Source organism: Aythya fuligula, chromosome 8, assembly GCF_009819795.1.
Source record: "Aythya fuligula isolate bAytFul2 chromosome 8, bAytFul2.pri, whole genome shotgun sequence".
In the NCBI taxonomy this organism is placed as follows: Eukaryota; Metazoa; Chordata; class Aves; order Anseriformes; family Anatidae; genus Aythya; species Aythya fuligula.
Genome location: NC_045566.1, coordinates 14,934,412 through 14,960,945, shown reverse-complemented (window position 1 = coordinate 14,960,945; position 26,534 = coordinate 14,934,412). Strand labels below are relative to the sequence as shown.

The window sequence follows — 26,534 nt, the reverse complement described above, 5'->3', positions numbered from 1 at the left end:
TCTGCTGGTGGCACAGCTGACCTGATAGCATCAGCAAGGTCAGTGCTGTGGTGCTTGTGCAGGGTTTTACCCAGGAAATCACTGTTGTTCTGCTTGGCTGGAGCTCCTTGTATCCGAGCCATGCCTTGGCCAGGGAGGGCAGCAGCACAGATGTGAGGGGAAATTTGGGGTCAAGGGAGTGACTGAGGTTGGCTGAGGCCTCTGCAGCTCTTCCACATCATGTGTGTACGGGTCTTACTGGCCTATTGCGATTGGTGTTTTACATATTAAGACTTAAAATTTGAATCTAATGTTGTTCTTCAGAAAGATTCAGCTTTAAAGGTTATTAAATTCCCCTCAGAACTTAGTAAGCAAGAAAATCTGCGAATGCACACTACGCTCACGAGCTGTGGTGGTTTTCTCCAGAAACTAGGGAGCAGTTTCTGCAGCCCAGTATTTGGCCGTTTGTAGGGTACGGCACATGGATACTGTCCTGGAGTTATCTGTAATGCAATGAAGGGCATGAGGTGTAAGCCTGTGTGGATGTTAATTAACAAAAGCCATCTGAGGATTTTATCTCGGTAGCAAATTGGAGGTGTACCTTTTCCCAAGGTTGGTGGGGAAGGGATGCACACTCACTAATGGAACTGGTCTGAGGTGTGTGAGCAACATACACACCAAACCAAAGATGTGCCCAGTGAAGCAGCCTCAGTATGTTATTTTCGCTGTCCAAATGTCATTTGTCTTTTACCTCTATGGCATTTGGCTGGAATACCGAAGGCTCACTGGCATCACTGTGCCGAGGAGCTGCGGCCAGGGCCCAGACAACCACCTGAAGACTTTCTGGGGAGCAAGCACCACCGCGCGCACAGCCTGAGCCCGTGGGCAGCACTCATTTGCAGCCCACGGCTTTGTTTCTTTGGGGTGAGGGAAATGCTTAGCATCGAGGGAGAAGAGGCATTTAAAACGCGCAGCGAGCCCCCAGCCGCGCACGGGGAGGCTCGGGGCCGGGGGCGGCCCGGGCCCCCCTCACCTCAGGGGGCCGCGCGCCGCGGCGGGGAGCGGCCCCGGGGCGGGCGGGCAGGAGGGCGCGGGGCGGGGGCATGCGCAGTGCGGGCGGCCTCTCACCCCGCTCAGCTATGCCAAGTATGTGCGCGGCGGCAGCGCCGCGGCAGCCGGGGGCGCGGAGCCGGAGACACGCCGCCATGGGGCAGCGCGGCCGGGGGCCGTCGGCGCCGCTGCCGCTCCTCCCGGGGGCCGCCGGCAGCCGCACGCCGCCGGGCAGCGGGCGCTGAGGGCGGGCAGGCATGGCCGAGCCGCTCCGCAGGACCCTCTCCAAGCTCCGCGGCAGGAGGTCCCAGCGCGGGGCGGCGGGCGGCGGGCACCGCCACGGCGGGACCTGCGCCCCGCAGGGTAAGCGAGAAGCCGGGGAGGGGGGGGCGGGCTCGGGCTCCCGCAGCCGCTCCGTGCCGCCTGCTGGGGGTACTGCCCGCGGCTCGCAGCTGGCAGCAGCCGCAGCACGGGGAGCTCCGGCCGCCGCCGGCTCGCCCGGCCCCAAAGCTGCCTGATCGGCACCGCGCCGTGTCGGCTCCTGTAACCGCAGGCAAACCAAAACAGCCCTGAAGCCGAGGGGGGTTAAACTGGAGCTGGCAGCACCCGGGGGGATGGAGAAGTGAGTTATTTACTGCAGCTCGGAAGCGTCTGTCGTGCTTGCAGACCTTGGGAAAGCTCCAGCTCTGTCCAGAGCAGAGGTAATCCACTTCGGCACGTCCAAGTTCGGGTCTTGAACCAGTCCTCAGCGATAGCATCTTCACGTCAGGCGTTCTTCATCTCAGGAGTAAAATTTCTTTGTAATAATTGGTTCTTGAGTGCAGCCTGCCGTTCTGTGTGGGTCCCCACACACTTTCTTATCATATGACTGTTTGCTGTTCTCTGGCTTGTGGCTGTTTGTCATTCTTTGGCTTTTGTTGTCTCCATTTTTTTTATATTACACAATGCGTTTGAAAGCTAACAAATAAAACTTTAGTCTCACTGCTGTACCATTTAAATCCATAATAACTTTGTGCTGTGGTTTTACTGAGAGGTTCGGGGAGGAGAGCACGTTCCTGTGGCTGTTGCTCCAAGCCGAGGGGCTGCAGGTTGTCCTGACCTGTGTATGGGGAGGCTGGGACCAGCCGCTCCCAGCGCGTTACAGCCTAAAAAGCAACCCAAAAAGCCCAGCATCGTGCCGAAATGTTTCATGTGTGCACGTAATAGGCAGAGCATTTATCCTGACCTCAGCTGAGCTGAAACGCCGCGGCTCTAGTTCTGAAAGTGTGGTGGAGTTACCATAATGCTTGAGCTTTAACTAGTGACTTATTTAATCTTCTGCAGAAATTGTGGAAGGTGAATTGAACCTCCAACTCCTACTTATTTATGTATTTTCAGTGCCATGTCAAAGCCTTTGGGGAGGAGCTGTTGTCTTGTTCTGTATTTGTACTGGGTTGGCCTGCTCAGCTTTTGGGATGCCCTACAGCCTGGGAGCAGAGCTCTATCACAGGGCAGGTGGTGTCCCTCCAAATGAAGGTTTGCTCTGGAGCAAAAAGTGTATTCCTCGCTTGCATAGCTCCGAAAGCTTCCTATTTATGTGAATTTGTCTCGTTACTACAACAGCTCGTGATGTTTAGAGCTCACTCTGTTCCATGGAACCGCTGGTTGTGCAGATACTTGCATGCGAAACAGTTTGTTACTAAAATAAATAGGCATAAGGGCTTTCAGGATCAGGGCCAAGCTTGAATAAAGGGAAAGTAGTACTTGCAAACACAGCTATTGGTTGTGAGAGCTGCTCTTGGAAGACTTAAATGCAAGTGTATCATTTGGATGGGATTCAGTGAACATTTGCAATCGATGTCTCTTGGCAGCGCGCGGGCTGGTTGGGAGATGCGAGTGGGTAGCTGTGTGCAGGCGCGATACGCAGCGTGCCTCTGCAAGCAGGAGGGTTACGTGAGTGCTCCAAAGCTGCCGGCTTATTAACAAGTCTGCAGTGAGTTGTGCAGGTAGCTTCTTCCCGAAATGCCCAGGTTCGCATTGAGAACAGCTGCGGTGGAGCGCGCTGCCGAGCTCGCTCTGCGTGCCTGCTGCTCCTAGCACAGGGGACAGCACGTGGCTCCAGCTGTGCCGTCGGTGCGTACTTGGGCACGCGTGCTCTTTTTAAGGGTGCCGTAAGAAGCGCAGGCTTTCTGGTTTAGAGAATTGCAGGCTTGCTTAGCCCGTGCAGAAGGGCCTGCATTTCCCTGGAAGAGCAGGAAGTGGCAGATATTTTTGTTTGTGGGAACGCAGTTCTTGCACACTATGCCTATTTGTATTGCCTGCAGAGTTCCTTGGGCTTTTTGGGGAAGGTGAGGGCCTTGAAGTAGTCATCAGGGGCAGGGAGGAGCCTGCCCAGTGGTGCACTATTAAAAGCTTACCCACTGTTTTAATGCAGCTGTGTCAAGTTGGGAGTTGTGAATGGACTTTGATCGGTTATTAGATGAAAATTTACTTGTAAAATGGCTTATTTAAAAACTTTTCTAGATTTCTCTTTTCACCTTTGATTCTTTTGCGATTGTGTGTTTCATGTTCCCCACAAATCAGAGGATGCTCCCGTCTTCTGTGTAGCCTGCAGCTGGTAAGGACAGTCCTTTCTGGAGGGTTCTGCACAGCAGAGGTCTTCACCTTCGTTTTGTACTTATATGTAGCAGTGAATCTACATGGTTTTGGTAGCTAGTTGAGCAGTACATTATACCAAAAGCATGGGCTGCTCTTCAGTGGCAGAAACAGACTGTAGAACTAGTAGGTAGCAGCTTGTCAAACCCCCTGTACCTGAACTTACCAGAGCAAAAGGCAGCCGTTTCTGTCTAAGTATGCGTGACCTTTCCACAGAGCTGTCTCTCTGCCATTTATCTAAATTACATGGTGTTAAAAATACAGCCCGACTAGTCTGACTTTTTATTAATTATACGAGCATTCTGTTTTGGCAGGCTGAGGTATAATTTTATGATGGTATCAACTTGTCTTTTGCCCTCTTGGATGGGGTCTACGGCAAATGTAGCATGACGGGTTATGTCTTTGTCCTGTTAAAAACAAAATGATATTCTAAGTCTTCCATTCTTTCTGCCTTTCTTTCTGACAGCAGATTTAATTGAAAATGTTTACATAGCTCCACGGAGCAGAAAAGAACCCAAGTCTCCGAAGGCAAGCGAGGTCCCTGAGCACCGGCCACAGATGAACAGCATTACTGTTTCCAAGAAACGCAACTGGCTGCACCAGAGCACCCACAGAGCCCCTTGCCCGGAGGGAGAAAGCACATGTAAGAAAATGCAGGGAGCTGTCACCCAGGTACCCAAGTCTCCCAGCCCGCAGCCTACACCTAAAACTCAGAAGGCTCCTGCCAAGTCCCCGGGAGGGCAGGAGCACCCTGTACCTGGCTGCAGTGCTGTGAGCGCCCTTCCAAGCACCGCGGGCTCCACTGTGCTGAGACGCTGTCCCTTTGACTTCGGTGAGGATAATGATGCAGACGATGAAGGAGAAATATGGTACAATCCCATCCCTGAAGACGACGAGCCAGACATCGTGCGGATCCTCCGTCCTGCTGCGAATCACCCTGTCACCACGGACTGCCCCTCGGGCTGCTGCAAAAGCGTGCCCAGCAGGGACTTGGGGCGGGAGCTGGGGCCCCGCGCTGGCCCCCCAGGCTCCCCAGAGCGTGCAGGAGACGCTCAGCCTGGCGAGCTGGGTCCAGCCGATGCTGTGCACCCTGCGGAGCAGCTGCAGCAGCAGCGGCAGAGGTTTGCCAGCAAGACCCAGGGCGTGCCGGCAGCAGAAGACAATCCTGCGTTCAGGTGCCTTTCAACAGGTAAGAGGGTTCAGGAAGACAAAAGTGTTGTATCTTCTCTTCTCTTCTAAAGGAATAATGAGGCTTTCTTATGTCTCTTTTCTCTTTCTCTCTCTTTTGCATGTATTGAGCAAATTTCCAGTGGAAGTGCATGTTAAGTTCATTTGAAGGAAAAGAAAAGACTCAAGTAGTGATATTGATACCTACTAAATGTAGAGCTGCACAGTGATTTTTCAGTCAGTTTGCTCACCTGGTATGCCTGGATGTGGTTTTCCTCTGCCCTGCTTGCCAGCCCTCTGCAACCAGCTCTGAACTCAAAACAGTCCTTGTTCGTTTTGGCTCCCACCTGGCTGAAAACAAAGGTTTTATAAAGAGAGCTTACTTAAGCCTGTTAATGAGAAGACACACTTGGTTTCCTTTCTGTTAGCTGGTGTCTGATTCAGGTCTTGGGTTCCAGCCTTGAAACTGCTTAATATCTTCAGAAGTTGCTAGGATTTTTAATAAAAACTTTTTGGAAGACTATAAATGCCATTCATCATGTCACTTTCTGTAATTGCTTTCTTGTTGAATCTCTCAGGTTAATCTAATAGACTGGAGAGGAATGGTTTTAACTGGCTTGTTACTTCTGGCCGAGGGTTTGATAGTCTCATTTTAATAATTCCATTGGTATATGAGTTCAGCATCTTATTAAAGACTTTTTCCCAGTCTATTTAAAAAAAAAAGAAAAGAAAAACAAACAAAACCCAAACAGAAATAACTGAACAAAAGGAAGCAAAAAAAAAAAATCCAAAAAGGTATTTTTTTTTAATTACGGACATTTCTTATATTTTGATCTTAACTCCAGTATCCTGTTGAGAGAGTTACAGTCTTAGCATAAAAATCAGGAGACAGGCAATTCCAGGCTCCACTCCTGGCACCAATTTGGTTTCTTGACAGAGCAGCTCATCTGCCAGCACTCTCTGTATTTCATGTACAAAGCAGATGCATTAGTAATCATCTGCTTCATGTGGATATACAATATTTTTATAATCAAAAGCTGAGAGGGTTCATGTTACACCATGTAGACACCTGGATGCCTGAATTTTGAAGACTGTTCCCCTTGACTTGCTTTGCAGGCAGTGGAGAGATGTGAGATGATCTGCTTTGTGTATTTTGGGGTTGGTTTAAATGCCTACTTGCACTGAGAGGCAGGTCACTGGCGTCTCTTCCTGGGCCAGCAGAGGACCTGAATCTTGGGTACCAGGCTCCTGTTCTGCATTATCCTCTGGAGGAGCCCTGTCCCTGTGGTGCTCACTCCTGGAAAATTTGCCCCAAATCTGTAAATGCCAGAAGTTATTTTGCCTGGATTTCCAGCGCAGAGATGGCTTCTGGGAATGGGAGATGTTTTCAGAGGCACCAAAGCAACTTCTGTAAACAGCGGAAGAAAAAGCACTCTGTCCTCTCTTTTGGGAGCTCACATTTTGTTCTTTTTGTGGAAATACTGAGATCTGAATGTACTTTAGTCACAAAGTATACTGAGAACATTTATTTAGAAATAGTTCACTTTATAGCCTGCATTGAATACTTAGACCAATTATATTTGCTTGCAAGATAGGGGAAATAGGATATTTTTTCATGGTGAAAGTTTAAGGCACTTTGGAGTGGTCATTATTAAGCATGGTTATTGAGGAAGGGCATGAGCACATCCTACAGGCTGTTTGACCCCCTTTGATTAATTTGGTGATTAATCTCTTGATGTATGACTTTTTAAAAAATAAAACTCTTTATGAAAGAAGGAAAACTTTTTTTTCCATGCAGAAGAAACAATTATTCATAAGAGCACAATTGCCCATTTAAAGAGTCCTTCATTAAACCAGGAAAAAAGTGTTACGAATTTGTCCTGATTGGTTTGGTGTGCACTGAGTTAATTAAGCTATTTTAAATGCAGCTATGCTTTTGCATGCTTTCAATAGTGATCAGGCTGAATAGGTTAGTTGGTGATGAAGAGAATCCCTGCTGCTCAGTAATTGGCTTTATCATGGAGAAGTGGTTTCATTCTCCTTTTCAGTCCAGTTAAGGTGTCTACAGTTATTTTCAGTCAAATTTAAAATGACAGCTCATCCATACACAATTACTGCATGAAGGGCAACATGGCCAATTTAACTTTATTTGTGTTGGAACCTTGTTTGAATTGCACTCACAATTGCTACGAAATAGATGTCTATATTCTGAGAGAGCTGCGTACATCATCAAGCAGTAACTCCTGAGAAATACACAGTTACTGCTTTGGGGAAGAGTCTGCTTAACTTTCTTATGAATATAATTTCATATATGTCAGTTTTGGTTAGTGCTAGAACCAAAACCATTAGGTTAGTGCTAGAACCATTTTGAGAAGCAAAGGAAGAAAAAAGTGGTATACTCTTAAAGCCAACAAAATCTTTATTTTGTTTATAATTCGTTGTTTTCTTCTTTGGACAGTTTAACCTTTACAGCTTCAAACAATGCTGCCTTGTTTGGATTTCAAACTTTTGTACAGAGAATGTGGTCATGTATTTTCTTTTTATTATTTTTTGGAAAAGTTTATATTGAAATATAAGGAAAAAATCTAAAAGAATTAATTTATTTGAAGTCTTCCCCAAAAAAGTAGCAAACATATGTCCTGTAAATGTTATTTTTAAATGGGACGTAATTGTAGGGGTGCTAATTTGACCATAGTCATAACTTACATCATGAGTTCCTGGTGTTGTTCAGGTTACTTTCTTCAGTAAATGCCATTTATGTTAATAGGATTTGTCAGGTAATTCCTCATTTAATAATTTTAGCCATGCTGGTTTTTAGAAAGGAAACTGACTAAAAATAAATTGACCCTGTAGCAGAGCTTGAGAAAACACTTAATGTATTTTGTTTATGACAAACACAAAGGGCAGCAGTAAGAAACTAATTTGGTTCTGAGTCAGTAGTGTAGAAACATGGCATCATCTCATGCTTTTAGGTCCCTGGGAGAATTTAGCTGGAAATGTAAGCGGACTGTGGAGCTCGTTTTTAGTTCAGTGTGTACTTGCACAGGCAAAATGGTCGTGGTTGGAAGTAAAGGACATTTTCTTACTCAGTGAACTTCTCATATTGTAGTTAGTTTTTCATATATGCAAAATTTCAAGGTAAATTTTCTTTACAACTGTTTAAGATTGTACTCGGTATGTTTTGCTAGATGTGTGTATCACTTGCAAAATGTTGAACAATAGCACCCCTTTGTAGTGTCTGCTCTTGTGAAAGGTTTACATTGTGGAGCTCCAAATAGGACTTTTTGGAGAATTTGTAATGTTTTAGTTTTTGGGAAGGTTTATTGTTGGGATTAGTGTCCAACTAATTGGGAATCATTTCATGTGTGTCTGTATCTCAGAGGCGTTCTGGTAGGACTTGCTCAGTGTAGCTTGTGAGGACCAAAGGTTGGTACTGTGCATTACAGCTCCAGTTGGTGTGTGTTGGGGTTGATTTAAATCAAATTAAAACTACAGTGCTCTTTTTTTCACTTATGCCATGACCGCTATCCTGCCTTACAAATGCATCTTTTGGGGCCAGTGAGGGCAAATATTTCTCATGCTTGCATGTTGCAAATGAGCTTCCAGCAGTATACATAGATCATTCTGGGCAGCAGATCACGTTTGCTGACTTCCATATGTTGCAAATCCTCTTTGCTTAAATTTTTTCAGATGAAGACATTTTGTGATTTTACTATTTTTCAAGTGCAAGGAGCTGTGGTTACATAAGGCAAAAAAGCATTCATGTGGAATATTTGTGTCACGTCTGTGGTACCAGAAGGATGTGGTATACAGAGGAGAGGTCAGTGACAAAATGTCACCACGTGCAACGAAGCTGCCGTGTGAGGTCATGGGGCAGCGCATCCTGAGCTCCGGCTGGGCTGGTGCTGGAGCCTCGGGCAGGGTGGGTGAGGGCTGCGCTATGCTGACTGCTGCAGGCCGAGGGGGCTCCTGCCTGTGTGGGGCCGCAGCAGTGGGCCAGTAGGGCACCACATGCGCGTCTCGGGCTGAGGCCTCCTCACGGGCATGTCTCTGATCCATCCAGCAACCGTACCTTAAGGACCTGCTGGTGAAAGAGGCAAAGAGGCAAGGGGATGTAGCCACCAAGGACTAAAAGCACTTAATTTAAAGTTGTTATAGCCCTTCTCAGCTCCAGATTTGTACTGAATAACTGATTTTATCCTCTTACTGGGGAAATAGAGCCAAAGCTGCTTTTTGTGCCATGAAAGAAACCTTGAAGGGAGGAGAACTTGGTGCAAGTGGCCCAAATGAGTCGTGCCTGGTACTGAGGCCAGTGGAGTTTGGTCCAATGCCAGCATTCGAATGAAGCCTGCTGTGCTCTGTGTGACATGGAGAATCATTAACATTTAGAATATTTGCAAGGAATTCATTCTTGTTTGCAGATGCTGAACTCTTAAGCCTGGTCAGTGATGCAGAGTGCTGTTAAACGTGTTTGTTCTCCCCTGGGATGGGGTGGCCTCGCAGAGGATGCTCTGAGGCCCGCTGTGGTGCAGAGCAGGCGGCGGTCGGCCTGTTGGCCTCTGCTGCTTTGTAGTCACGTCCTGCTGCCATCAGTGGTCTGTTTAAAGTAGTTCAGCATTTCTGTTCCAGAAAACGTGATCCCAGAGCTGGGTTTGTCACAGCCTAGTTAACATCAGTATACGTTTGACAGGAAGAAAATAAGATACCATTACAGAGTTCTTAGAGATTTTTTTTAATACTTCTAATAATTTCGCCATTGTTTGACCTTGAAGCCTTGAAGCATTATGTGGGTTTGCACACAGGACTGAATTTGTCAAAACAGTAGTTTTCATAGAGTTTAAAAAAAAATTTTTTTTTTTGCAGGTTAAAAGAGTGCCTTGGTGTGTACCTCAGCGCATTGCTGGCCTTAGTGGGCCAGTGTGTGGTGTGACCCTGCTGGGAATACTGACCCACACAGCCCTGTATTTCATGTTAACTGTCTGGCGCTGCAGGCAGCAGAAGTTGGACCCAAAGAAGTCACAATGTCAATTGGCTTTTCAGCTATAATGAGATGGAGGGAAGTTCAACTTGCTGGCCTGCTTTTCTAAGCCTGTGCTAGAGATGTGGCAGAAAGGGAAGGTGAATGCCAGCGGGCTGGAGTGTGCCACCAACTGCTACGGGGTGCCTCAGGCCAGCCCACCAGCGCGGCCAGGATGCGAGTCGCAGCACAAGCAGGGCTTTGTCCAGCTTTATCAAACAGCACGTTCCTAACTAGCTGCTTGCCAGAAAAGCACAGCAGACGTGCTGGAAATGGCCCGTGCCCTCCGAGGGCACACCTTTGTGAGATGCAGGGCTAGGTGCGTCTTACTCTGTTGCGCTGGAGAACCCATTCTAAGGTGTTATTCTTCTTAAATGAAACTTTCTGTTACAGAGGTGCTCTTTTAAGCAATTACCTGCAAAAGTTATTAAAGCCAAACTTCTGGTGGGAAACTAGTCTTTGTAGGTGTTTTTTGAGGGGAAAAAGAAAAGGCATCGCATCAGTTTGATCAAAGGCTAGATTGCCTGTTACGCTATTTAAGCTAAGTGAAGTATTAAAAAGTTGTAGTTAAATGGTGAAAACATAATTTGGATGAGCAGGAGAATTGTAAATATCACTAGTAGTATGGTGATTTGGACTTAGTTATTAGGCTTTATACAGTAAGTGTTAGGAAAAACTGTAGAAGCAACTGCTGTAAAGTATCATTTCCTGAGTATCTCAAAGAAGTCTCTTCTTTCTTTCCTTCTACATGCCGTGAATAGATTCTGCCTTCCCCTGGTTAGCAGGGGGGATGGATAGCTGGTAGGTACAGCCATGTGGTCTCCAGCTGCACAAGCAGGGATTAGCCTGCCTGGGGGCTCCCTGGTGCTTCAGCCTTTTGCTCACAGCTACACAAGTCTGGCTGGAGCTACTAGAGTTTGCCAAGGGATGAGTGGATGGGGTGAATATTGCTATCAGGAACCACTATCAGTTTCTTGATGGATAGAAAAGTGGCTCTAGATGAATGCACTTCAGAAATTTTATTTGTATCTATCATTCTGGCCTCAATTCTCCTCTTGCATGCTCCAGCAATTCATGTAAATACCATTGCCTTTCCTGCAGTCATCACTGCCTCATGCTGGTGACAGTGAGAAAGGCTTGAATTGTAACTTAGTTTTTGTATTTCCTTGAAAAAATGAGTGATTTGCCACAAAGATGTCACTTGGGAACTGTATAACTAAGCCCTGTTGTGGGATGGTTGTGCCAGGAAAGGGAAAATTGCTGGCATGCGGCACTGCACGATGCAGCTTTCAGAAGAAAGAAATCCTTGTGTTCCTCTTCCTCCTTCCTGCAGCAGAAAAGGGTAGCTGAAAGCAATGGCAGAAGAGGTGTGAGACACTGCCTGCATCTACAGGGGGAGGGATTTAGTGCACTTTTTTTTAGGGCTGTGCAAAAGAAGCAGTGTTTTTTACCAGGGATGAGCCTGCTTCCTTTAGACTTGAGAGGGCAATGCTAATGTGTTGTCTTCATAACTAACTTCTTTGCAGACAGGAGTGCATGTCATAATCCAGTGTTTTCCCCTTTGATACTGGCCTCGTTGCACCTGTGCCCCAGGAATGCAGTTGTCTGCTTGGATGAAGGGGGATATAACACAAATGGGCCGAGCTGAATGCAGTGGTGAAATAGCTCATTTGTTTATCTGTAGTTTCTGGCCCTTTCATCTCCATAAAGCAGAACAGATCAGGGCTCTGACTATGAACTGCCAAATTTGGCTGAACAAGTCAGCAGAATACAGCTTTCTGTATGCTTGTGAACATTTGATCATCTGACTGATGATTGTCTGAATTGCATTTATAAAGTTAGGACAAATTAACTTATTTTCCCCTAGTTCTATATTTTATTTCCATAGCTGTAAACTGCGATTACCAAATGGTTCAAAACTATATATATGTTCTTTTTTTCCTAAAGGGTCTGGAGTTATACCTGCACACAAGGCTGATATACCATCAACAGAAATTTCTCCTCCAAGTCCCAGTCCCTTGAAAAAAAGCGGATCCATCAACTGGCCCTTCCCTGATAGAATTAAATCTCCCAGAACTGTGAGGAAACTTTCCATGAAAATGAAAAAGCTGCCAGAGCTCAGCAGGAAGCTGAGTGTCAAGGGAATTTCAAGCCATAATAGTTCAGATAATCCTTCTTCCCTGTTGAAAGGGAACTGTCGGGATACAAGCCATACAACCTCTTTGCCATCTTCTGGAAACTCGACTGCAGCTGCCAGCAGGAACGTGATAAGTCGTTACCATCTTGACAGCAGCGTGTCGTCGCAGCACACCTACAAAAAGAAAAGCTCGAGGAGTTCCAAGTCCTCCAGCAAAGGTGGTTACCTCAGCGATGGTGACTCTCCTGAACTCATAACGAAATCAGGTAAACACGGACCTGAAACTAAGTGTGGGAAAGGAAAGGAGAGCCTTCCGAGTAACAGTGGTAAAACTGAGATAGATATTGATGCTTTCAGGCACTACAACTTTTCTGATCAACCCAAGTGTTCTCAGTACATCTCCGGACTCATGAGCATTCACTTTTATGGTGCCGAAGACTTGAAACCACCAAGAATAGACTCTAAAGATGTCTTTTGTGCAATACAGGTTGATTCGGTAAACAAAGCAAGAACAGCCCTGCTTACCTGCAGGACAGCATTTCTAGATATGGACCACACATTCAACATAGAAATTGAAAATGCTCAGCACTTAAAGCTAGTGGTGTTCAGCTGGGAACCCACCCCGCGGAAAAACCGTGTGTGTTGTCACGGCACTGTGGCTCTTCCCACTCTCTTTCGAGTGACAAAGACACATCAGCTGGCTGTCAGACTGGAGCCAAGGGGACTTATTTACGTCAAGCTGTCGCTTATGGAACAGTGGGAGAACTCCCTCGATGGTCTGGATGCAGATCGGGAGCCAGTGATGTTCGGCGTAGATGCTCGAAAAGTTGTGGAGAAGGAGAACACGGGCTTGATGGTACCACTTCTAATTCAGAAATGCATTATGGAGATTGAAAAGAGAGGCTGTCAGGTACTGTGCATATTTACATCTGTTTTGTGCTGTTAATATTGCTGTGCCAGGATCTCTGCTGTTACAGATCTTTGCATTGTTACTTCTGGAGCATAAGCAGTGAGTGGAAAAGGGGTAATTAAAAAAAAACTTTCCGTGTTTAAATTTTAATTTTTTTTTGCTGCTCCTATTGTTTGTTGAACACTTGTCATTGTATTGTGGGAACAATAACAGGACTGTGATATCAATGCTTCCAACTTGGCCTTTGTAAAGAAATACACTCGCTTGCAGTAGTGTTCTAGGACTGGGCGTAGTTAAATGAACCTGCAGCCTAGCATGTAGGGTCACTGTCAAAATAAGGCACGGCCTTATTAATAAGCCTTTATTAATAAGTCACAGCACTACTAATAAATGAATGTCTTATTAAATAAGAGATTGGGATTTGGCAATGTCTTGTTCTAGAGGCACAGATCATTCAATGAAGACGTAAGTCAAGACAGACAAATCTGTTAGACAGGAAGATGCACAGTCCTAAGGATGGATGATTCCCCTTGGCAACTCACCTGAAATTGGTGAGAGGACTTCAGCACACTGCTCCGTAGCACGTGTGAGCCCTTGGTTTCTTTTACACATGTTCCTGCTCAGGTGAAATTGAGAAGTGATCACACCTACCACTGTTGCTATTCTAAATTGCTGGCAGTTTGGCTGTAAGTCCAGGTGTAGCCAGGTAACGTGGCTACTTAGGTCATGCAATACAGACAGTAATAGTATTTCTATGTAATTACTTATTGAAAGTAATTGCTGATAACAACTGTGATTTTCATTGTGAGTGCTTCTCCTAACATGCAAATCAGTGAAAGAAAGAAGTTGTATTCTTTACAGTATATGTGTCCCATGGTTTCAGCATTTTATTCTGGGCTTATTAGAACCTAGTCATGCAAATGATATTGGGTAATCAAGGCATCACTGGTAATGAGGCGACTGGGATCTGAGCTGTCTGCATGCACCTGGTGCTTTTGAGCATGAAATCTGATTTGTGCATTTGCACAGGGAGTACCAAAAATGCAAAATATACTGTTAACTTCTTGTTTTAACCGTGTGCCCGTCTGACGTTTTTCATTTTCTTATAGGCTGCAGACTGCTGTCATGGTATGTCATTTCCACCTGAATTTCAGACATGGCATTAGGAAACTTCAGAGTTAAAAGAAATTCTCTTCGGCAAATACTAGGTCATTCAGTCTTGGGAAAGAGGGAGTACAAATTCCATGAGTAACTTTCCACTTATTTAAACAGGAATTAATATATGGCCAGACAAATACTCTTCTTTGCAAACCTGGATATGTGTGTTCTAAGTCTGTGCGGTCTGCATTAGGTTTTGGGGCTTTTTGTTTGCCAAAGTCCACAGCAGTTCTGGTCTAGCCATTTGCAGCTCAGTACACCTGCCTGCAGAGTCCATAAAAATAATGTATTTAAGATTTATTTCCTTTCACTCATGGAAGTGCTTTGTACAAATGATGTTGATGAAAAGTACAGTAATGATAAAATGCAAAATTTGTGTGAAAGCATGTTAAATTAGTAACTCAGTCCAGGTGTGTTGTGGACTTCAGTCCTGTCACCTTGAACATCTGAAGTAACCCCTGCTTTGCATAAAACTTACCATGTAATTTGAAACATGCAAGTCAACATCTTGTCATCTTTCAAAAAGCATCTTGTGGATGTCATAACGGAGCATTCATAGTTCTCTTGAAATTCTTTTTACTGGCATCAAATATAGTTTAGTTTTAGTTATGTCTAGCTTATTCATGCGGAAAAATGTTAAGGATTTTTAAAAGAGGATTTATAGCATTTCTTGGTGTTAGTAGGTAGTCAGTAGTGTGGCTACTTTTTTTCTGCTAATGATGAATAACTATTTTGGTATAGTGTACTTTGGTGTATTTAAAGTTCAAAATGCTCTCTGTCCTCATTTATTTCTGCTGAAGGTCCAGTTTTACGTTGTATAACTAAACAGTTACACCAGGAAAAACAGTGGTGACCTGAATGAATAGGATAAAGGGAGAATCAATGTTTCATCTGTATTTCTATTTACTAAGTTTTGTGTAAAAGTACTAAATGATCTTGAATTACTTGATGGCGTGCTTCTGACTTAAAACTTCGCTTCTGTCAGTGAAGTACTGCTCAGGATGTCTGCTGTTACGGAAAACTAACGTTATTCCCTTACGGATCAACAGTGCCTTGTGTGATGAGTGCTAACTGATGTGGGGCTGTTGTTTTTGCCTCTAGGTTGTAGGTCTGTATCGGTTGTGTGGCTCAGCAGCAGTTAAGAAAGAGCTTCGAGAGGCATTTGAGAGGGACAGCAAGGCAGTTACCCTTTCTGAAAGCCAGTACCCAGACATTAATGTGATAACAGGTAAGACATTTACTTTACTTGTAATATATAATCTGGACATGTGCATAATGTGTTTTCAAAAAGGTGCAATTGGGCTCTGAACTAGTTTTCTGTTGTCATTTAACAAGCTATTAATTACTTCCCTGTATTGCTAAAAGTCAAGTGAAAATGTGTGTTGGAGATGTACAAACCTAGGAGATGTACAAATACCAGGTAGCTGGGCTTGGGAGGGAGGAGGACGTGGAATTCAGCTAACACAGCATTTGGTGCAGGAAGGTAACGGTGCGCAAGGCTGGGGGCTTTCACAGCAAGATCCTGGCAAGCATAGGAAGGACTGGGAGTGGAGGAACAGAAGGTCTTACAAACCTTATCTTCGTTTGCACCAGTTTTTTAAGTGAGCCTTTTCACAGGAGCTGCACAGTACAATTGAAGTTGTTGAGGTGTTTTTTTGTCATTGTTGAAAGGTGGAACAATTCTAAAACTGTTGATGATATTTGTTATGTAAACAAAAGTTGATCTAATTTAAGGGATCACAGAGTAAACTAACTGCTCCAGGCAGTCAGGCAATAACATTCATTTCCTATGCATCCAGTGATGGAAAAGCATCACGTAACAGCAGTGGATATAAATTTTCTGTGCCAGAGCACTTTGGGACATTCAGACATATTGGAAGGTTCTGTCCTGTTGACTTCTGATTTCATTCCAGCATGTTGGGAATTCATTTTGTGTTCAGTACATTTCATAATTATGCGAAGTAGTGTCAGGAGATATTACTTTGTGACATTTACTTTGTTTAATAGACCTTTTGGTAAAGAACATCCAGCTAGTCAGTTCACCTGACTCACCTTGGCTGGCTTTGCTGTTGGATTTGATGTTGCTCTCGAGCACAAGCATTTGCAGCAGCGGAATCTTGTGTTTATGCTTCACTCTGGTATGAGACATCCTTTTTTAAGAGAAGGTGTATGGTAAAAGTAAATAATACAGACAATCTTATGACTTAATATTTTCTTCTCTTTACATATAAGTTCATGAAAAAGGGCAGCAATGGTTTCTAAAATCATGTTGTTATTATTGAAAACCTCTTTCTTCCCCATTCTAGTAAATCAACTCAGAAGGGGGAGAAACAATCTTTGCCAAACAGAAGAAGCTGTCTGGTGTTGACTTGTAAGCAGATGTCATGTATTTGCCAATGTCAGGCAGATATTTGGTTGATGCAGATTTTTGGCTGATGTGAAATTTGACGCATTTAATTTTGCAATAATAAAAACGTCATTGCACTCCCATGGTCCAAGAAATGATCTGCAATAAAACTGTTTGCAGAATTGATTCAGAATTTTTCTGGGAAAGGTTATAGGAGTTTCCTCCTATCTGTATACAAAAGAACTTGTAATATTTTGTGAACATTTTATATCCCTGACCACATTGTGCACTCAAAAACCACCATAATTGGTTGAAACTGAAGTTTGTACTGCAGGAGTGCTCAGTACAGATACAGAGCCCTGGAAGGGCAGCAGCACTGGTCTGACTGTTGTTTTGTCATGAGCCTAGGATGTGATGGTTAAATTGCAAAGTGCGCTTTAGGGTCACAGTACCATTGCTGAAAGCCTCGTTGATGCTGGTGAGCTTGTGGTGACTGTGCAGGACATCCTGGACAATGAGTCCTCCTTTTGCTACATCCTGCTGTAGTGTAATTTTTTTATATCCAGAGTTAGGGTCATATGAGTGAAAAGCCTTGATGTCTTTCTTACACAAAGCCTACTGGCTATGCTTTTTGTATGCTACATTGCAAGAATGTACCTACCTGATGCTTTACCTATGAGGAAAATTGTTTTAAGAAATGACTTCTTAAAAACGATTCCCCCTGGAAGCCCTGCATCTGTGCCATGTAATGGCCTGTAGTGCCCGTGTTGGTGTTGTATTGAGAAGCCTCGACGCGGTGATGCTGTGCATGTTGCAGGGAGCAGGCAGGGCAGGGCCAAAATATGAGCTGTCCTCTGGTTAGCTGCGAGCACTGGGGGCTGGACATAAAGGTGAGCGTGCGACTTCTGCTGACAGACCTGAGGTACCTGCTGTGCTTAGCACTAGGAATGAAAATGCCCACAGTACAAAATCTCACGTATGCCTGCAGAGTCTGGCTGATGGGGGTGTTTGCCCTGGTGCTTTGCGGCTGCACTTGCAGTGCCGAGGCTGGTGCACGTGATTCATGCTTCTCTAAGCCAAAACATGTGCTCCGTGCAGTGCAGATTCTCAGAGTAACTCCTGGCAGGTTTGAAGAGGCGTGCTTTCTTGTGTCCTGTTTGAAATTTGAGTAGCACTGTTTTTCTATAAGATTATAAAGATATTTTTTTGACAGCTATCCAGAGACCAAAGAATGAACATTTAATGATTAAATCTCGACTGAAAACTGCTTCTGGGATTGGCAGAGGCTTACACACAATTAAGTGTGCTCATGGCCCAAAATGAAGCAGGCTGCCAATTTTAGGAACTGACCGGTAGCAGTGTTTTTGCATCATGTCTGTTCTCATCCGTGTGAACTCATAGCTCTGAGTAAAGCGTGTATTACTGTTAACAGCTCAGTGGGTCAGAAAAATGAGGAATTAATGAAGTGGATGGCAATTTCAGCTTGCCATCTAAATTTGTTCTGTGGGGTGAGGGGTTGTGTCAAGGAGAATGTGCTAGGGGGTTGGCAGCCAGCAGTGGGAAGTGTAGGTTCCTGGAAAATAACAGCAGCCTCCTACAGGGCTAATTTGGCAGAGTGAATAGCAGAAAGATTTCGAAAGGTCAGGGGGCATTTGTGGCTCCCAAATGAGCCTCCTATCCGTGGTTAAACGGGAAAAACTCTTCCAGCAGGTAGAAGTCCTGTGGTTGTGGATGCGTTTGCAGGAATTCCTCCTAGGTTATTGGTAAGAGACGGCTACAAATGTTGCATCAGTGTAAGCTGATGTGATTAAGCCATACCTTTTTACTCATTTCCTGCTGTAAGCTGATTCTGATGTCAGCCTCCTCAGCCTCCCCTGCCAAATCCTGATAAAGTCAGCACCTCTTGCTAGTGTTCTGCCTACGGAAAGGGGAAAAGCACCCCAACCTATGACACGCTGCTCCAGCTCCTGCCACATTTGTCTCAGACGTATTTTGACCAGTTAACCCGCATGTGGGACATGGGCCTCTAAAATGAGAGGAAGAAATAAAATTTGGTGGAGGAATGTGAGTTACTAAACAGAAACTTAAGAATCTGCCACTTCTGTAACTGCTATCCATTAAAACAAAGCCATCATCAAAAAAAAAAAAAAAAAAAAAAGCAAGCAAAGGCCCAGAAGAATATGTTTTCAGGAAAATACAGATGGTTGTTCTGGGTTTTTATGTTCCTGCTGGAATGTTCCTGTTTTAAGCTCGGGGCGGGCTGCTGTGTGCTGGGTGTTGCTCTGCAGAGATGCAAGTTTTGTTTGGCTGCCCCACTCCTCAAACTGCAGGGAAGGATGGTCTGACTGCTCCAGTGCAGCCCAGTTAGCCACTGCTCATGCAGTGCGACGTGGATGTCTGCATTGATAGAGGTGCAGCCTTTCTTCATTTTGGGAGTAAAAACATTTATACAGAGAGAAGCCAACTTTTACTTGTATTCTGCATGTAAACGTGGCTGTGAAGGGGAAGGTGTTAACTCCTTCCCTGTATTTCTTTTTTAGAAACAGGCTCATGAGAAAGCCCGCTGGGATACAGTTCAGTTTGCAGCTAAGTTATAAAGACTGAGCTCATCCAAACTTGTGCTTTGTTAAATATCAGAATGTGGTAGTATTTGCTGCCTCTGATGGCATCATGTTCATGTGTGTTCCAGGGCCTGCTGCTGGTTGGAGTCTTGTGTTGGGTTTTCTTCGTACAGTTGCTGAAACCCCACAGACACTGAAGTACCGCCCAGCCTTTAAAACCAACTTACAGAAGTGCAAATGTTCAGTTCTCAGCATCCCCCTAGCTGTGGCCAGTGCCTGTGCTAGTCCCTCATAGCTGTTCCCCTGTCCCTTTCTCCCAGATTTGTCATGAGCATGGAGGATTTTCTCATGAGATGGGTGAATTTTGTATGCCTTAGTGCTCCCAACCAAGTCTGATCGGTGAACATGCAGCTTGCTAACAGCAGCTATCATTGTGTCTTTTCTGAAGGCGTCCTAAAGGATTACCTGCGAGAGCTACCCTCGCCCCTCATAACTAAGCAGCTCTATGAAGCAGTGGTGGATGGCATGGTAAAAAATCCCCTGAAAATGGCAGCGAATGGTTGTGAAAATGACCCAAGTGACTCTGAGCACACAGTGGCCCTTCTAGATTGCCTGCCAGATGTTGAGAAGGTGAGTGATATTAACAAGGTCAAGTGATGGTAAATGACTTGCTCCAGAAAATAAAGTAGCATTTTCACTCTGTATTTAGAACATGTCAAAAAGTGTACATCAGTTTTCTGACTTAACAGTCCACATCGACTTTTGATGCTCCAAGTCTTTGAAAATGCTTCCTTTGGTAAAGATACATGAGAGCTTTACAGCTGAAAGTGAAGGTATCTGGACGTAACTTTAATTAAAATGTACCTTCGTGAATTGTCTCTGCAAGCTAAGCAGTTAAAATTACACTGCTTTATGGATTTCACGTAAGTCATTCCCATTTACAGCAGGAGGGGGTTGCCAGACAGTTAGCAACAGGTCATTTTTTATTAAAGCAAGTAGACTTCTGGAAGCTTGTTCTGATGCTGAAGTCTTATTGAGGGTTTCTTTATTTTCTAATGTATCTGGATTGCCTGTAATGCTTCTGCAGTCTCTCCCTGCCGTCACACCCTCTCTCCACTGTGAGAAAACTCATCCACATAAAACTGAGATCAGGTAAAAAGCGAGATGAATTTTACCTGAAATTTGCTCTTAACAAGGAGACTTAATACAATTTTTTAATTCAGCACTTAGATGTGCCACTGAGGGGTGTTGGTAGCAAATCCTCAGCTTTGAGTCTTGGTCTTATCCCTCTAGAGCAATGATGTTAGGATGTCAGCACTGCCTCATCTAATATTTTGTTCTTTCAGGCTACCCTGAGGATGCTGTTGGATCACCTGAAACTGGTGGCTTCTTACCACGAAGTGAATAAGATGACGTGCCAGAACTTAGCTGTGTGTTTTGGGCCAGTTTTACTGAGCCAGAAGCAGGAGACCACCAACCATAACAACAGAGTCTTCACAGACTCAGAGGAGCTTGCTAGTGCCCTGGACTTCAAAAAACACATAGAAGTTCTTCACTATTTACTCCAGCTATGGCCAGGTACTGTTTCATGAGCCTGATCAGAGGAAAATGTCAAGTCATTGCTGTATGTTTTTACTGTGTGTCAATGTAGATTAAGTCGCGGGATAATTAAGCGGCATCAGGATTCTTAAAATATAAGGTACTGTGGCATCACCTATAAACGTAAAGAAATCATGACAAGTATATAATCTACTCTTTGTGCTCAGTCACTTCGCTTAATGGGAAGTTTGTTGTTTTCATTACTTTCTCACCAAATGGGAGTGTTTGAGTGTAACATAAGAAGCAGTGAAAAGTGCTTTATGTAAGTCAAGGCACCAGAGAAAGCAGACCCAGTAATAATAATGTCTCCGCATCTGAATTACAGTGTTTTTCTTTCTTTCCGTTGCTTTTATGCTTCTACTATTCAGGATTCTGAGTGTATGGGATTCATTAGTTGTTTCAATGGTTTGCTTTATTTCTGCATTTGTAATTTGGCAGAGTTGCTCCTTACAGTAGGAGCTATGCAGGTTCTGGTAGTTTCTCCAGAGCTTTGCATAAGGAAGAATGTTGCGTGTGGTGATTTCTGTTGTTTGTTTTGTTTGCTTTTTTTGTCTTTTTGTTTTGTTTATAAAAAGGTAAGTACCTTTTATCTCCCCCTTCAAACTTAAGAGGTCATATGGTTTTGCCCAATTTGGGGTCAGTTCCCAATAAGAAAGGAAATGAAATTCCAGTCTTAATTAACTACTGAAGTTCCAGTGAAGGCAATTATTTCTGCTAAGATCTTCCTTTCAAATGGGCAATGACTATTCAGTGTTCAAATTTCCCTGACGATTAGGGGAGACATAAGTGGAAATGCAGTGGCATCAGTGAGCCTTGTATTTCAGCCCACAGTGAATTCCTTAGCATTTCTTCTATTGTTGAATCGCACTAAACACTGCTCCAAGGCAAGAGCAGATGAAGGTATTGGAGCTTCTCAGTTAAGTTTGAGGGTAACGCTGTGAAACAACTCAAAATTAGATCCAATGGGCTTAATTTTGTTTTCAGATACTCATTGGCCAAATAGTTGTTGAAAGTTTCCTTTCTATACAGATGATGGATCTGTTGATCTGTGCTGTAGTAGCTTCCTTTTTCACAGTGGTTTCACTGATGGTGTGGAGAACTGGTGGCTTGTTTTTTTTGTTTGTTTGTTTGTTTTTTGTTTTGTGTGTGTGTGTGTTTTTTTTTTTTTGTACTCTGAGTGTTTTAACATTTGTTTCTCAAACATGAACAGTGTAAACCCTTAAATGCTTGAGACTAAGAGAAGATGCATCTCGTCCTAGCAGCTTCTTAATTGTTCCCTTTTAGAACGTAGTAACTGCTCTTAGGAAACTGCTGATTTTCTGCACCAATGAAACAATTACAGTTAATCTAAAGGAATAATGTGTCTGATGCTATGTGTTCTTAAACTTATTTTTACATGAGGAGGAGGAGGTCTGCTTTTCAGTACCTTCTGGGTGAGACGATAACTGCAGCTATCATGATCTTTGTTCCTATTACGAACAGTCTGCATGCTGGGTGCATCACAGGGCTCCATCCCCTGCCGAAAACCTCTTGCCAAGAGTGCCAGCAGCAGTTGGCTGGCTGGAAGCACCTGCTTCTGCCTCCATTTCTTAGCAATGGGAGAGATGAGTTTGGCAAAAAAGTCAGTATGGATAGTAAATGCCCTGAGGGAAGAACAAATACTGTCTCCATTGTGTGTTGTTTTTTTTTTTTCTTCCTCCCCCTTGAAGTCTGATTTCCTAATGGACTGCTTCCATCAGAAAGCAGCTTGGAGACAAAGTAAATGGCAGTGCTTTTGTACTTCTTTCTTCACACTCTGCTGACCTGACAGTGACTGTGTCCTGGAGTTGCCTTGGGTGAAAACTCACCGGGCAGCTGTGCCAAGCATGCACCAACCATGTTCTGGGTCAAAACCTCTGGGAAGCTGCCTGGTGTCTGGTCTTCTCAGTGCAGCCCCACAGAAACCTGCCTCTGGCTGAAAAAAGAGCCAGAGGAAGCTGGCTCTATGTATGTGCCCTTGTCAGCAGTGGCTGGCAGCCCCAGAGCCACCGGGCACCAGTTTTCAGTCACATCCATGAGGCAGTGCAAGAGAGGTGGGAAATGTGGCTGGAAAAAGGGATAAAGAGCTGCTTAGGCAGCAAATACTGCACAGAAACTCATCGTGACACTTTGGGGATAGTTCATGGCATGGCTGCTGTGGGGAACAAAGGCACATAGATGCAGCTTTGTCTGTAGGAGTACGCACTACTGTCGAGGAGGTGAGAGTAAGGTAAGTAGTAGAGCTCTTCACCTTGAAGAAAAGGCTGAATCCTATGGCTTGAAAGAAAAAGGTGTGCAGGACACTGTGCTAAAATTGAGGTAAATACGACTGCAGAGATGTGAGTGAGCAAACACCTGGTGTGATGTGAACAGAGCACCTGGACCTGAGGGAGAGATTGCAGTCTGGTCTCTTCCATTTAATCTCCAGGAGCTTGGGACAGCTTGATAACCAACATGTTGTGCAATACTTCAATTTCCGTATTTTTCCAACCGAAAACAAGTAAGTCCTTGTTTGGTTAGAACATGCAATACTGGCAAGTTATTGTTAACCCATGCCCCTTCGTCTTAATGGAGCATAGCCTAAACAGAAGGGCTTTTGTTACGGGAGAGGCAGGAAAAAAAAAAAAAAAAAAAGCAGTGATAGTTATTGCACGTTACCATGCAAGACGTAAAGCAAGGCTAAAGTCTCCCTAAGAAACCTGTAGTGTGGCCCAGAGAGAAACATTTGGCAGGTCTCGGGGCTGAGGCTGTGCCTGTGAGGAGTCTGAGGGAAAATGGGTCAGATGCTGAACGAGGTGTGTTTGTGCACGCTGTGTGTTCAGCAGTGAGCACACGTAGGGAGTCTCTGCATTTAATGACAGGAGGCAGTGGTCTGTTTAAAACCAAAAAAAAAAAAAAAAAAAAAAGAAGTTTTGCAGCTCAGACATTTAATAGGCACAGGCCAGTAAAAATATTTGTGCTGTTTACTGTAGGAGGCCGGTAACAGTGGAGGAGACTGTTAGTAACTTGTGCTGTGTAATTATGAGCTCAGGTAATGCTGCCAGCAAACCTGCCTGAGTGTGCCTCTGATTGTGGCTGCTTAGAAAAATTAATGCAAATGAGCTTCTATTAATAGTGCAAAACATTAGGGCAAGAGAGAAACACCAGAGTTCAGCTCTAGTGCATCTCTAGCTTCTCTAGGTGTTTCTCAGTGTTGGTATTTTTGTTGTGTTTTAACCTCTTCTGCTGTGCCTGCTTTCTGTTACTTCTTTTAGCCTGGATGAAGCGTGTGAGCTGAGCTGTTTGCTTTTCTTTGACCCGTAGCTGAATGGTGTTTGACTAATGTAGTGAATTTAATTAGTGCTCCTCTGGGAGTTTCTCCTAAAGAGGGTTTCTCTGTTGCAGTTTGATTCTGGCATGACCCTTCAAAACAGCTTTTACAGTAGTTTTCCTATAGTATTTTGTATCAAAGGGTGGCAGAAGACGTGACAGTGCTGGCTGTGAGTGAGCACATGTCCCTGCATGCTGTCAGCCTGCACTGCAAAGGGGAGCCTGGGCACTCTGCGATGCACTCTGTGTTGCAGCGTGAATTCAGCCACATCTGGTTTAACTTATCCTTTTTTCCAGTACATCACTCAGCTGCCCAAGAACCGGCACATCCGAACATGCTTCCAGAGCACCCCTCGTCCCTGAACTACCTGAGGCTCAGGAGGCCCCGGCCTCAAATGCTGAATCTGAGCGGTGCTGACATGGCTGGGGTGCTCAGGCTGAGGCCAGCCGGCCTGGACAGCCCATCGAGCAACCGCTACGCCGGCGACTGGAGCAGTTGTGGGGAGAGCTACTTCTCAGACCCAAAAGACTGTCTGGGTGAAGCAGACTATGATTACGTCCCCTCGGAAGATGCAGAAAGCGGGGATGACAGTGGCAGGGTGGATGACTTGGACGGGCTCACGACGTGCTCGCAGCCTGTCCCTGGGGAGCATGCGTTTCAGAGCTACCTGACAATGCAAGCGATAGATTCGGCAGTGGACCAAAGAGCAAACCTCAAAGACCTACAGGAAAGTATTGATACCCTGATAGGAAACCTGGAAAGGGAACTCAACAAAAACAAACTAAACATGAGTTTCTAAGCCCTGGCCTGCATGATGCCGCCTCACAGTGCCTCTGCCCCTTGCTGGGATCTCCCTGCAGTGCTGAGAGGGGTGCCGGTGCCCTTGGACGAGCTGCCACGAGACTGTGGCCCACCTTGTGTTAATGAGTCTGTTTCAAGGCATTCCGTTATATTTCTGCCTTCTCGGTAGAATGTGTTGGCCTGATCCTGGTGTTTAAGGCTTGGAAACCGTCAAGTGATTCCATGTAGTGGCATTTCTCCCTGAAAATGCTATGCACTTAGGCGGTTTGGGCAATGTCTGACAGAGGAGAAATCAACATTTCTGCTGTCTGTAACAGCAGGAATCTTGTTCCTGAAACTTTAGCTCTGGTACAGAAGTTCCTCTTGGAAGAGGATTTATGCTGCTTCGCCTGAGTTTTGCAGCATGAACTTTAGATAGACTCATTTTACTATATATGCAATGGCTGCTATGAAAAATGCTTTATATATATATATATATATAATATTTATATATAAAGTTTTAATTGTACAAATATTAATGTATTCATGTATTAACACTTTTCAATAATTATTTAAACAAGCTATAATTAAATATTTTTCTAACCTTGTATACATCTGTGTATAAACATGCATGTCTCTGTAGCAGCCTTTTGAAAGGAAAGGTCTCCGAATTTTGAAACAGCCCTGTTTCTGAGATGACTTGTTCAGTGAAGCCGAGATGAAGCTACCCCTGGAGTAGCACAGCATGATGAAACTACCCCTGGAGTAGCACAGCATTTGATTTATGCACAGAAACGTGTTCAGAGAGAAGGCACGGTGAATGATTAATATCAATGACTTTGTGTTGCAGGGCATTGATTTGCAGGTGTTGACTGTTAACCTCTCCTCCCCCCAAATCTCCAAATCAAAACCCTACAACCCTTTCAGATTAATTTTAAGGATTTTTTAGGATTTCTGGCAGTGAACTTTTCTACTGTCTTTAAGGGTGACCAGCATGCACAGCAAGGAGATTAAGGCATGATTATTTATTTTTTGTTCTTCAGATTTTTCTGTATTTTTTTTCATGTAAAGAAGGTCTGAAAGGTGCTGACTTTAAAATAGAAAGACTTTTGGTTTGTCCCTGTAACCTCTTCCCATATTCTTGATGCTTTGACACTTCTTTTTGCTCCAGAGTTTCCTGTGTCTGTGTTGAGCTACCACTGTCTGTCTGCTGGTAGCAGTGTTTAAGCCCTTTGGAGATGCGAGCACAGCAGCAGTTATTTTTTTGGAGCTTTTAGTTAATCTCCCCCAGATGGAAACCTGGGCTGTCCTACAGGGCCGAGTGGGCAGAGTGGTGTTACTCCCGGGGAACTGCAGAGGGATCGCAGTTCGCTGCGTTAGATTCAGCTGTCAGCGTGCTGTCAGAGCAACTTTTATCCTTAGTCATTGGTGTGTAGTGAGTAATTAAATATTTGATGGTAACCAAACACAATCTTTGTTTAATTAAGAATAATTACCAAATTACATACAGTTACTGTGATAGCCCCTCTAACAAACAGGAGACATGGTGTCAATCCTTGTCCTTTACAGGTCACCCTTGGTGAGGAGTGGGGGATTTGGGGAAGAGGTGTGAGGTGGTTATTTGTTCTGAGATGTCAAGTCTTTGTCAACTGGCAGGTTAGAATTATTTTCATGTTTTCGGTACAATGTTGGCATTCCGCCATGGCTTTCTAATCTCTGTGTGGGTAAGTGCTTTTCTGCCAACCCATACTTCCTTATATTGCTTAGCTGAAGAGTTATTTATTTACAATAGCAAGGAATTAAGGATTGTTATGACAAACTTTATCCCTCTTTTCTAAGGAGTTATTTTAAAATGGTTTCAAATGGT

At 44.4% G+C, this 26,534-nt stretch overlaps 1 protein-coding gene across 1 annotated transcript; it reads left to right on the top strand.

Annotated features, from left to right (window-relative positions):
- The first annotated feature begins 1,286 nt into the window (after positions 1-1,286).
- SYDE2 (synapse defective Rho GTPase homolog 2) lies at positions 1,287-26,534 on the top strand. The gene is made up of 7 exons (XM_032192207.1): positions 1,287-1,392; positions 4,130-4,852; positions 11,795-12,894; positions 15,154-15,280; positions 19,409-19,590; positions 20,307-20,538; positions 24,184-26,534. The coding sequence occupies exons 1-7, from the start codon at positions 1,287-1,289 to the stop codon at positions 24,684-24,686; spliced, it is 2,973 nt and encodes a 990-aa protein (XP_032048098.1). The 3' UTR covers positions 24,687-26,534.

Coding starts and splice junctions, on each gene's coding strand:
- SYDE2 (XM_032192207.1), top strand. CDS start 1,287: ATGGCCGAGCCGCTCCGCAGGACCCTCTCCAAGCTCCGCGGCAGGAGG. Junction 15,281..19,408: donor AGACATTAATGTGATAACAG/GTAAGACATTTA, acceptor TCTTTTCTGAAG/GCGTCCTAAAGGATTACCTG. Junction 19,591..20,306: donor GCCTGCCAGATGTTGAGAAG/GTGAGTGATATT, acceptor TTGTTCTTTCAG/GCTACCCTGAGGATGCTGTT.